Genomic DNA, 13,141 nt, shown 5'->3' on the forward strand with positions numbered 1-13,141 from the left:
GTTTGGAAGCCACTGAATCATTAAATGGGACAAATATATGGAAGCACTAATGTGACATTTACTAGTAGGTGATTTTCCAGCAGCTTTAAGGAAAAGTGATTTATTTTTATTTTTAAACAGAACTTCTGATCCGAGCTCCTGCCAGAGACGTTTTTAAGTCTCTCGCTCGCTCTCTTACGTTCAAATTCATCCATCCATTTATTGGAAACGATGCCTAATTAGAGTAAGTGGAAAATATTACAGATGCCTTAGTCGTGACTCTTGACAGAACTTTGTTCCCTAAGTATTGGACACATCTCATGTCACTCCTGATAAAAGAAATCTTTAAGTGTTAACATTTTCCACCGGTTTAATTTTGGAGGCAGAGAATAACTTGTGTCTGTTTGAGGAATGTCGCATTCTTGGGAAATCACTGAAAATGTAAATAAATCTCCTGCTAAGATAAATCCAGATTTATTCGTTTTTCCATCCAATACCAATGGTTTATCGTATTAAAAGCTGCTGTGGTGCGTAATCCTATAATTGTAGCTGTTAAAGGGGACCACATCCTCAATATACAGCGGAGCCCAGGTAGAGTGGTGTGTGTGCCCATTTGCAGAGCCTGTCATGCATTTCTGTGTGTGCAATAAGGCTGCACCTACAGCCAAGTTGCACTCACATGCCAGTGGAAGTTTAAAATCAAGACTCCATGCCGTGCGTGACAAAAACTGGGGAGTGGCCTCATGGCATACTCCATTTTTATCACTTTGGGGATGTGTCCTATACCCCTGGAGCTGCCCCCAGACTCAGTAGCACATGCAGGGGGGATTCTGAGTACCCGGAAACCCCAACTGACAGAGCAATTTTTGATTTTAATGGAGCTGTCTGCCGCAAGCTGCGACTTAAGCCCTGGCCCTCATGGTCTGCTGCTGCTGCTGCTTCTGACACATAAACGCTGGTAAGTTATAGGCTAGCTATAAAATCACTAATGGGAGTGCATTCAAATTAGGCCCCTAAGGGGGGGAGACGTGCAAATCCAGACCAGTTTACAGTGGCCGTATGCTGCTTTCTATCTATGCACTGGCATATCTATAATGAGTGCGGTGTGTGGGGCCCCACACCCTGCACCCATTTTTCCAATACTCCCCCTCTCCATAGTCCTGCGTCAGCGGCAACAATGCTGCACAAATCATCAGGAAAATGGTGCGGTGCCCGTTTTACCAGCGTTCTGCACATGCGCATTAGGAAAATCACTGGGAAAATGGCTGCTGCACCATTTCCCCGGAGACCTGTGCATGCGCTCTAGACTCTGGGACAGCGCTAGGGTGTCCTAGTGACCCTAGTGTCCAGAGTTTCTGTGTTGCCAGCTAGAGAGGAGGGGGCCCTGATGGAAACTGCACACAGGCCCCCTCTTCTATTAATACACCCCTGCATCTATGTATATGTATACACAAGTTTAACGGACCCGGCATATACTGGAGCGCCTCAGTATCCACCCCGGTACTTGGCTCCACCCTCCCCCTGAAACTCTTGTGTTTGCCCCCATGCTGTCCCCCCCCCCATACAGCCTTAGCATCTATTCACCCACTGCTCTGCTATGCCTCTATGCTGTGCAGAGCAGTGGTGTGAGAGTGTTACCCCACAACTTATCCCCCCATCGGACACTGCAGTAGCTGTATGATCCCCGAAATGCGTGACTGTCGCGCCCAAAGCGGCGCCAGTGAGGGCAGGTCATTTTGTGTACTGGGGCAATATTCATGACAATGTAGCCTATCTGCTTTATATTCTGACAAGAAGTCACAAGGGGGGTCATTGTGATGATTTTACACTGGGCATCAAGAGTTAGTTGCCGGGAAAATGGCTAAAACCAGTGTAATGCACAATGTGAATGTGTTTTCTATGTGGTTATAATGCCAGTGCCCTCTATTGCACTTGTAGTATATGGTAATGTATGAGGCCATGCTGCATTGTACAACTGGAAAGTTGGTGTTCAGATTTTTAACCACAATAAGAAACCTTTTATTCTATTTCTAGTGCGCTTTTCAGGTGTTCGCTAATGGCTGGGAATCACTTTAGCAGAGGGTGAACAAGCCGTTCACACTACACCCTAGATTAAAAACTATGGGGGTCATTTTGACCTGCCGTTCATCACAGCGCAGCGTTCAGGTCAGAAATGTGCATGCGTCGGTGCCGCAGTGTGCCGGCGCATGGCTCACAGCCGACGGCTGATGTTGCCTAGCGATCGCCTCTGCCTGATTGGCAGGCAGAGGCGGTCACTGGGCGGGAGGGGGCGGCTCTGCGGCGTTTGGCCGCCGTTTTGTGGGCGCAGTCCAGCCAACGTAGACACGGCCGGACTGTGCGGGGGGGCGGGCTGCAACGACTGCGTTACGTCACACGCAGCCGCTGCAAGCCGGGCAGCGACGAGTAGCTCCCGGCCAGCACGCAAAAGCTGCGCTGGCCGGGAGATACTCCTGAAGTACAAAAGCATCGCCACTGTGCAATGCTTTTGTACTTCAGTGGAGGGGCTGGCACTGACATGCGGGGCGGGTTAGCCCTGTGCTGCGTGTCCCCCCGCATGTCAGTGTGCCTGATCGTAGCCGTGCTAAATTTAGCACAGCTACAATCAACTCTGAATCACCCCTTGTGTCAGAAATAGGGGTCTATTCATGAAACAGTAAAAAGAGTGGAGAAGTGAGCCAGTGGAGAAGATGATCATGACTATGGTTCTGCCGCCCTGATATTTATCTCAGTGTCATCTGCTGACGCAGCAATGTTTATATACCCTGTACTTGTCCTATATTGCCTTGTACTGTAAGTCACTGTTCTCTTGTTTTGCCTATTTGTTTATGTACTGTGTAACTGCGGATCCCATGTGGTGCCATGGGGGTCATTCCGAGTTGTCCGCTAGCTGTTTTCGTTCGCAGCGCAGCGATTTGGTAAAAAAGCGGCACTTCTGCGCATGCGTATGCGCGCAATGCGCACGTGTGACGTACTTTCACAAAAGCCGATGCAGTTTCACACAAGGTCTAGCGACGCTTTTCAGTCGCACTGCTGGCCACAGAGTGATTGACAGGAAGTGGGTGTTTCTGGGAGGTAACTGACCGTTTTCAGGGAGTGGGTGTAAAAACGCAGGCGTGTCAGATACAAACGCAGGCGTGCCTGGAGAAACGCAGACGTGACTGGCCGAACGCACGGCGCGTTCGTGACATCAAAACAGGAACTAAATAGTCTGGGGTTCACTACGATATGCCGGCGGTCGGGCTCCCAGCGACCAGCATACCGGCGCCGGGAGCCCGACCGCTGGCTTACTGACAGTGTGGCGAGCGCAAATGGGCCCCTTGCGGGCACGCTACGCGCGCCACACTATTTTATTCTCCCTCCAGGGGGGTCGTGGACCCCCACGAGGGAGAATAAGTGTCGGTATGCCGGCTGTCGGGCTCCCGGCGCCGGTATGCTGGTCGCCGGGGAGCCCGACAGCCGGCATACTGAAGACCACCCATAGTCTGAAGTGATCGCAAGCTAGGAGTAAGTCTCGAGCTACTCTGAAACTGCACAATCTTTTTTTTGTAGCCGCTGTGCGATCCTTTCGTTCGCACTTCTGCTAAGCTAAGATACACTCCCAGAGGGTGGCGGCTTAGCATTTGCACAGTTGCTAAAAGCAGCTAGCAAGCGAACAACTCGGAATGAGGGTTATATACAGTAAATAAAGGATAATAATAGTGGACGCCAGTTTCAGATTAATCTTCTGCACCTATCACAGGGTAGGTATAAGAGCTGTCACTCATGCAATCATAAAGATGTGGGTGGAGAGTTGCACAGGATTTGCAATCACATTCTGTGCAAGTATAAAGCGCTATTGAGTTAAGACATGCCAATCTTATTTTTTTTAAGTATTATTTTATTTAGCGACATAGGGGGTAATTCCAAGTTGATCGCAGCAGAATATTTTTTTTAGCAGTTGGGCAAAACCATGTGCACTGCAGGGGGGGGGGGCAGATATAACATGTGCAGAGAGAGATAGATTTGGGTGTGGTGAGTTCAATCTGCAATCTAAATTGCAGTGTAAAAAAAAAGCAGCCAGTATTTACCCTGCACAGAAACAATATAACCCACCCAAATCTAACTCTCTCTGCAAATGTTATATCTGCCCCCCCTGCAGTGCACATGGTTTTGCCCAACTGCTAAAAAATATCTTGCTGCGATCAACTTGGAATTACCCCCATAGAGTCATAAATCTGGCTTGACATCTTTCACATTACATTTCAATTTTCTGTCTTCATATGTACTCTATCTTAAGACCTCCGCTTGTTATTACTGGGTAAAGCTTGTCGGCTTGAACATTCATAAGCCAAGTCCATTTGCACTACTATAAAAAAAAATATGACAATAATATCTATTTTAAAAATGAAGTAAATATTTGTAAACAATCATGCATTCATTTTTTTAAATAAGATAAAACGTTTTAATGCTTTTGCTCTGCTAACATCATCCAAGTGCCGCCTAATATAAATGCACTCTATAGTAGACTCTTTGATTGCCATATAGATACTGTAACATTAGTCATCATATACAGTACTGTACCTCCCAGGCAGAAATGGAGGAAATGTTCCTTATGTCAGAGGATTAGTCACAGTAATCCCCTCATTCATTAGGCACTGACCATGTCACAGTGATATACTGTAGCCTTAGGCAACCTATGCTATACCAAGTGCTGCTGCTTCAACTACATGTCTGACAAAAGCTACAGATTATTTGCTATTATTATAGATTAGAGGCCTGATTCATCTGCTTTAAGCAACGAGATAAAGTAATAACATGTATTGGCTGCACATTCTGAGTCGCACGCCATTCTGAGTGTGAGGATTACATTAGCAGTACTGCAAACAAAAACACATGAGATAACGCCCTATTCATTCAGGTGGAGGGTGACCTCTCATTAGTGGAGCAAGTGGCATTGTCTCATATGTTTTGGGTTTTATAGCCAAGTACCCTGGGCCCTGTATGCCTGCATGGACCGTGTGACCCATTAGATTACTTGAATAATAAATGGGTAAACGAGGCTAACTTCTAATAAAATACTTGCTGGGACAAGTAGTCCACCTTAAAGGAACACTATTATCAATACTATTATTTACACTTTACCTCTGTACCCAAAGCCCTGGGGGCACAGAGAAGAACCCTCATACTACTGACACTAGGGCTGGTTGTACCTAGGGTTGTACTAGGGTTGGTTCTACCCAGGGCCTGCACTTTTTTTGTGGTTCCCACTCCCCTGGGTAAACTAGCCCTGCCTTGCTGCTAATTGGCCTAGGACTGGTGGAATCATGGTGGGGGGATCCTCACACTGCGGGCCTCCCCCATATGATCTCATTAGCCTTGGCTGGCCAAGCCTGATGCTAGTAATGGGAAAATTAGGGGGACCCCACACTCATTGTCATGCCAATTTGTTCCCCTACTTATGTATTCCTTTACATTATCGCAGTAGTTCCAGCAAACATGACTTCTTAACCTGCCGGAAGCTTGTTGAATCAGCCCTCAACTCGCAACCAACAGTATTACATTTGGCAGGTTTTATATTATGCTCACCGAAAACTCTCCACGGCTTGCAGAGAACCTAACCTTGCTTGGTAAATGCAAGCATTGCTCCCAATTACTATGGGCCACCTGTTAATGTATGTTTATTGTTTATGTAAGCATTCATGTAAGCACCTTGTTGTTTGCTTACTATATTACTCCTGGGTGTCTATTCAACTCGTTGGAAGAGCATTTTTTTATGGACATATGTCTGAAAGGGTACTTTATTTCATATCCATTAGGCTTGTCCCAAATCCAATATTTTGGGTTTTTACATCATTGCTATGTTGGGTTCAACCCTTAATATTCGACTCCCACGTAACCCTCATCTGGCTCTCCTCATTGCAATGGGTGCTAAACATGGGAACCAACTAATCTCCTTAATTTATTCAGTGACCAGGATTGTCTCAGCAACATCATAAAGCACAATTTTGTTTCTTGTTGGCATCACTGGATCCATTTCCCTTTCTCTCCATGTTGAATTCTGTTCTCTTTCATGCTGTACCTGTTATACAGGCGTTTGGGATGTTTCGGCTGAGAGGTAAGGCGGTGTCTTTGTAGCCTCGTTCTTTTATTATTTCCTCTTTTTTACTTTCTCTTTTCCTTCTCTTCTCAGATCGTATGTTTTCTTTGGGTGTGGTATATTTTGTTGAGGTTTATTATAAATGTCAACATAATTAGAATATCGACAAAGTTCCTGGTGGTCTTGTGGTGACTTCCACAGGATCCTGTAGTGGTGTGTAACCCTAAGCATCCTCTTAGTGACAAAGCCTAACCTCCACTCCTGTAGCCTAACCCTCTTGTCCCTGCAGATGCCAACATGTTCACTGTCAACATTTCAACATTCATATATAGTGGCAGATGCTCAATTAGTTTAGTGATATCATTCAGGTGCTTGAAAGGGAGGGGTATTTCTAAGCAAGAAAAAAAGGCATTTTGTTTCCCCCAGCACCCTGAATGATAACAGTAACCATATTTAAATCCCACACAATATTAGAATTCAGAGATCTCGATTACATATATTTGCGCAGATGTATGAAATGAATAAGCCCCAAAGCCACGTCAAGGCCTCTCTGTATATTTGGGGTCCTTAGTGCTACATCTAGGTGCAGGGTGTGGAATCCCAAAAAATCAGCATAAGCCAGAAAGCCCAGGGCAGCATACCAGTGAAAAAACTATAATGTTAATAAATTAGTGTTAGGAAGCTGAAACTATAAAGAAAGTGATACAAAAATGAGATGTAATTAAAATGAGGAAATAGTGTTAAAGAAATTAGTAAGTGATAAGTGTTAATAGAATGGAATGTAAAGGTATGCCAAACTAAAGCCATCCAGCTCAGCCAGTCTAGGGGCACCACACCCCACACCACCACAACCCAAATCTGGATCTAAGATTAACCAGCAAGGAGCCACATGATAATAGCTCCTTACTTAAACATATCTAAACTAAGAGCTACCTACCCAATAATGCTCCATATGGCATATCAGGGCCTGCACCTCCTCCTAATGCAGAACCCTTTCTGCCTCTAGTTTTTTTCACTGGTGTGCTGCCCTGGGCTTTCTGGCTTATGCTGATTTTTTGGGGTGCCACACCCTGCACCTAGATATAGTGCTAGGGACCCCAATATACAGAGAGGCCTTGTTACGGCTTTGGGGCTTATTCATACATTTGCGTAAATATATGTAACAGAGATCTCTGAATTCTAATATTGTGTGGGATTTAAATCTGGTTACTGTTATCATTCAGGGTGCTGGGGGGAACAAAAAAACATTTAAACATTCTCAGTATCATAATTGTTGACATTTTGGTGTCAACAATGTATATGTTCACATTATGACTGTACCCTGTTTCCTTTATTGGTCTTTTTTTCTGTTTGATATTGGTTTCTGATAGTGTTCCTTATGTTTTGTTTTTACTGCTACATGGTACCTATTATTATTATTTTATTACCTGTATTATTATTATTATTTATTTATTTATTTTATTTTATTTAGATATCTTTTATCATCTACACTATCCTGCTTAACAACCTAATGTTTCACAAATACTGTGGGGTATACTTACTAATGTTCAATTTTAGGTTTTTGGTGATTTTGCATTCGATTTGCATTTGGAGACTTACTAAAGGGAAAACTGAATATAAATTTGAATACAAAACCGAACTTTAATAAATATACCCTTACTTGTCCATGACTGTTTACATTGAGAAAAAAAAATGACAAAAAATAAAATTTATTGAAGGCAAATAAAATAACATTTATTGCCAACAAATTAAATGTAGTCTTGTAACTGGATGTCACTGACAGCAACCAGTGGGGTTTGTTTGCCAATAGTCTTACATTTATATAGTGCAATTTAGGCCATGAGAGCAAAAGTCTAGCAGGTTACTTTGGTTTCAGGGCAAATTTACACCTTTGGGCAATGATCGTAAATAACCCTCATTGTGCGGCATTCTGTAATAGCTATCTACTAGACAGAAACCGTATGGAGAGTAATTATGTTAATCTTAAATGTCATACTTCCTCAGACAAATTTCTTTCATAGCCCATGAAAAACAAAATTTTGAAAGCGTCTGTAGGAGGCTAAAGAAAGGGCCATTGTCTGGGTTAGTGCTCAGACCATTGGTCAGTACGTAGAAGTACTCAGTGTTTTATACCAGATTCTTTTATGAAAATGAATTCATTTGTTCGCAACCCCAGAGCTTATACTTTTTTTGGAAGTAGCGACCGACCTTTTCTCTCTCACCATTAAGATGATTCAACACAAAGCTGCAAAAACATGGGAAATCCAAACCAATAGGTGTTCAAAGGACAAAACACAACAGTGAGGTCATCGCTGCAATAAGGCAGCTGTCTTACGTTCTCATCTAGGGATTTCTTCTGCTTTTTTCTTCAATATGTTTCTGTACTGGAAAAAACGGGGAGCTTACGAGCTTGAAACTCTCCCTGCATCTCTGACGGAGCTGGGATACAGTGCTGTGGAACGTTTCTCCTGGAGTTCATCCCTCGACATTATTGAGGATCTTGCGGGTACGTCACAGGGAGGGAGAGGGTGCGGGTGGTTGCTACATTTTATGTTTAGCAGAAAAAGTTGAACAAGTCGCTTTTTATGAAATTACACATAAATGAACGCAACATTAAATAAAAATTGTTTTTTTAAAGGGAATATTGAAGGAAAAAAAAAAAGTCTATTACCCCAAATTTAAAGTATGTCTTAAATATACTGATTTACGTTTAGAAATCACCAGTTGCCCACAATGTAAATGGCAATCTCAGTTAGTTGTTTAGCAGTGCTCCGCACAGTGGGCCTGATTCTGAGTGATGTCGGGTGCTGTGCTGCGATGTTTTCTTCACCACATGCATCCGGTTCGCACTATGCATGTGTCATGATGCTGTTGATACAGACACAGTAGCAGTTTGGATGCACATACAAAGGGCCTAATTAATATTTGAACACAAACCTGATGGTTTGCACATAAATAAGATGCTTGGGGGGTCTGCGCATATGCAGAATGCGTCTTGTCATGTTGCTCGCAGCACCCTGTCAGCTGCAGCATGATTGACATAGTGCAGCGGTTATGGAGCTGAGCACTATGGTCCCTCAGTTCTCGCACATTCAGACACACAGACGTACATCAGGGGAATGGCTTTATAGCAGCATTTGCCTAAAGGAAAGACACAACTGCGGCAAAAGAAGCAGACCCATACTGTATACTGTGTAGCACCATAATACCAAACGGGTTGGGCAGTGGTGCCAAGAGAGGTGGGGGAGGGTACAAATTACCTGGGCCCAGGTCTGATGGATGGGCCCAGTGGGGGCCCATGTCCACGCATCCTGTGATTAGGCCATTCCCTCTGAAAAGTACCTGGGTCCAGCCAGGCTCTCTACTGTCCTGGCTGGGGGCATGCCATGCTCGTGTGTATGGGTGCTTCTCATGTGCTAGACACCCCCCCAAAGTGGTGTGGCCATTCCCCCAGCATGCTGTGGTCACACCCCCTACAGGGTGCCCAGGAAGTTGTTGTACCAGGGCCCAGGATTTCTCGTGGCAGCCCTGGGGTTGGGTACGGGATCCCGGCGGTCGGGATCCGGCAGTCAAAATACCGATGCCGGGATCCCAACCACCAGAATGGCGACAGGGGGCGATCAAAACAAAGCCCCTCGCGGGCTTGCTGTGCTCGCCACACTATGGCTCACTGCGCTCGCCACAGGTTCTGTTCTCACTCCATGGGTGTCGTGGACACCCAGGAGTGGGAATAGCTGTGGCAGTGATGCCGGCATTCTAGCGGTCGGGATCCCGGTGTCTGTATTCTGACAACCGGAATCCCGATCGACGGGATCCTGACTACATCCCCACCAAACCTCTGATTGCGAAAACAGGAAGTTCTATTTACATTGAGCAACCTTGGCACTCCCATGATGGATATGCCTTTTTATTAAATCCATTGCTTGGTAATACCATGTACATTACTGGCGTATCTTTAATCGGGTCTAGGTGTGCACTGCACATGGGCCCTTGGGTTCAGGGGGACCCACACATTGCACACCCTATTCTCATATAATTATACTGACCACTCCATTGGCATGGAGCTGGCTGCACAGCTGTGGTGGCTGTTTTCCAGGTGTACATGCACAGTAGAGATGTCCCCTGGGAATAAGGTGTGGGTGCCATGTTCCAGGAGACCTGCTTATGCGCAGTAGACTCTGGCACAGTGCGAGCGCAGAGCTAACTCCGTACATTTGCCCATAGGCTGAGTTGTACACACCTCGGATCTCCCTATCTGCACGTTTGGAGTAAGAGCCATCATTATTATCAGGGTGCACTTATATTAGCTCTATACTAGGTGCACAAGTATCATTGGAAAACAGGCAAAATTACACGTGCGTACAGCTATAGCCGGCAATTCTTTTGGCACGCCCCATTACCACCCAATTAACTTCAGCTGCATTGCCCGCAGATGTGCATGCTCGGCTCCAGGTCATTTACAGGGCAAAATGATGTGTTCAGCTACATCAGCCCCGAGATATCATTTTACTTAAAACATTTATTACAACATGAAATGCATTTTTAATTAAAATGAGGGTGAAATCTGTGCATGGTGCGGACTATATAGAATGGTAGTGTCCTTACTAATAGGTGTTAGAGACTTCTGATGCTTACTCTGATGGCACTTATCGGGGATTTAGGTGAAACCACATCCGCAACAAGTATGCCATTTTTACCTAATTGTTGCCATGAAAATACATAGGTGCATGACTTTTCATGGATATTATGTATTTTCATTTAAAAAAAAAGTGTTTTTTTCCGTTGGGAGCAATAGGATAGTAAGAAAAAAAAAGAAATTGTTGGTAATTTAAAAAGAAAATCCCCGTTTTTCGCAGACAAAAAATTAGCGTGGATAGTTAGATCCCCCCTCATCCGTAGCGATTAAACTCAGAAATAATAACCCACAATGATATTTGCATGTAAGTGTATGTATAAAACAGAACACCTCCCCCTACATCCCGCCCCCTGAGAATCCCGACAGTCGGCATGCCAACTAGCAGGGACTTTTCCCACTCGTGGGTATCCACGACCCCAATGAGTGGGAATAGAGCCTGTGGCGGCCGCAATGGGCTTGTTGCACTCGCTAGCCCCACCGCCGGCATTCTACTGCCGGGATACCCGGCAGAGGTATGCTGACCGATGTTCTCCTGACTGCCAGTCATGCATATGCAACTCGTATAAAACCATTGAATTCTATGGACATAGGTGAGACCAGATTTTGTATAACAAAATGGCTGACATGCTGTGTTCTGTATGTGACCTATCTGGAAGAAGAATAGTGAATGGTTTTGTTGGGGGGTTTAAGTGAAAGAAGCGCGATAACGATCTTGTATCAGTCCTAAATAATTGTTTATGTGAGCTAGCTGCTCAGTCCTGGCCGTTCAGGACCTGCCTCAGTTATGAGACAAAGTAGAGAAGTGTCCCAAGGTTAAGTGGTTCACTTCTAAAAGGAATTTTTGGCCATCTGAACTGTCCCAGCCCTTTATCAACTGAGACACAGTTATTTAGGATTGACTGATTCAATAACCTCCAGTAGCAAGAGATTTAAAAATAATGCTTAAGGGTGGGACGGGATAAACTCAAGCCCGTAAATTGTGTGAGAGGATAAGTGTGAGCTACATCCAGCTTCATGCGTGCATTACCTGAAGGAGTCAGTGGCGCACCCAGGGGGGGTTTCCGAGTACCCAGAAACCCCCCTCCACTAAAAAAAAAAAAAAAAAAAAATTTTTTTTTTTTTTTTTTTTTTTTTAGCTGCGTGAGTATTATTAATGACTGTCTAGTGTCCTCTGCAGCCTGCTGTCTTCCTGGTGGCACTTGCAAATGCAATAAAAGTTTACTTTATTAGAGATGAGCGCCTGAAATTTTTCGGGTTTTGTGTTTTGGTTTTGGGTTCGGTTCCGCGGCCGTGTTTTGGGTTCGAACGCGTTTTGGCAAAACCTCACCGAATTTTTTTTGTCGGATTCGGGTGTGTTTTGGATTCGGGTGTTTTTTTCAAAAAACACTAAAAAACAGCTTAAATCATAGAATTTGGGGGTCATTTTGATCCCAAAGTATTATTAACCTCAAAAACCATAATTTACACTCATTTTCAGTCTATTCTGAATACCTCACACCTCACAATATTATTTTTAGTCCTAAAATTTGCACCGAGGTCGCTGTGTGAGTAAGATAAGCGACCCTAGTGGCCGACACAAACACCGGGCCCATCTAGGAGTGGCACTGCAGTGTCACGCAGGATGTCCCTTCCAAAAAACCCTCCCCAAACAGCACATGACGCAAAGAAAAAAAGAGGCGCAATGAGGTAGCTGTGTGAGTAAGATTAGCGACCTTAGTGGCCGACACAAACACCGGGCCCATCTAGGAGTGGCACTGCAGTGTCACGCAGGATGGCCCTTCCAAAAAACCCTCCCCAAACAGCACATGACGCAAAGAAAAAAAGAGGCGCAATGAGGTAGCTGTGTGAGTAAGATTAGCGACCCTAGTGGCCGACACAAACACCGGGCCCATCTAGGAGTGGCACTGCAGTGTCACGCAGGATGTCCCTTCCAAAAAACCCTCCCCAAACAGCACATGACGCAAAGAAAAAAAGAGGCGCAATGAGGTAGCTGTGTGAGTAAGATTAGCGACCCTAGTGGCCGACACAAACACCGGGCCCATCTAGGAGTGGCACTGCAGTGTCACGCAGGATGTCCCTTCCAAAAAACCCTCCCCAAACAGCACATGACGCAAAGAAAAAAAGAGGCGCAATGAGGTAGCTGACTGTGTGAGTAAGATTAGCACCCTAGTGGCCGACACAAACACCGGGCCCATTTAGGAGTGGCACTGCAGTGTCACGCAGGATGTCCCTTCCAAAAAACCCTCCCCAATCAGCACATGATGCAAAGAAAAAGAAAAGAAAAAAGAGGTGCAAGATGGAATTGTCCTTGGGCCCTCCCACCCACCCTTATGTTGTATAAACAAAACAGGACATGCACACTTTAACCAACCCATCATTTCAGTGACAGGGTCTGCCACACGACTGTGACTGATATGACGGGTTGGTTT

The 13,141-nt window shown here is 45.0% G+C and overlaps 1 protein-coding gene across 2 annotated transcripts in view; it reads left to right on the plus strand.

Annotated features, from left to right (window-relative positions):
• PLEKHG5 (pleckstrin homology and RhoGEF domain containing G5) overlaps positions 1 to 13,141 on the plus strand; it is a 691,870-nt gene that overhangs the window by 38,013 nt on the left and 640,716 nt on the right. The window contains exon 1 of one of the 2 annotated variants that reach the window (XM_063943407.1): positions 8,254 to 8,582. The exons of the other annotated variant lie outside the window; for it this stretch is intronic. Within the exon in view, the coding sequence (XP_063799477.1) occupies positions 8,450 to 8,582 (133 nt within the window). The 5' untranslated portion in view covers positions 8,254 to 8,449. Of the gene's footprint in view, positions 1 to 8,253; positions 8,583 to 13,141 lie in introns of those variants that run through there. 2 annotated transcript variants of the gene reach the window in all.

The sequence above is a fragment of the Pseudophryne corroboree genome, chromosome 10 (assembly GCF_028390025.1).
Source record: "Pseudophryne corroboree isolate aPseCor3 chromosome 10, aPseCor3.hap2, whole genome shotgun sequence".
Taxonomy (NCBI): domain Eukaryota; kingdom Metazoa; phylum Chordata; class Amphibia; order Anura; family Myobatrachidae; genus Pseudophryne; species Pseudophryne corroboree.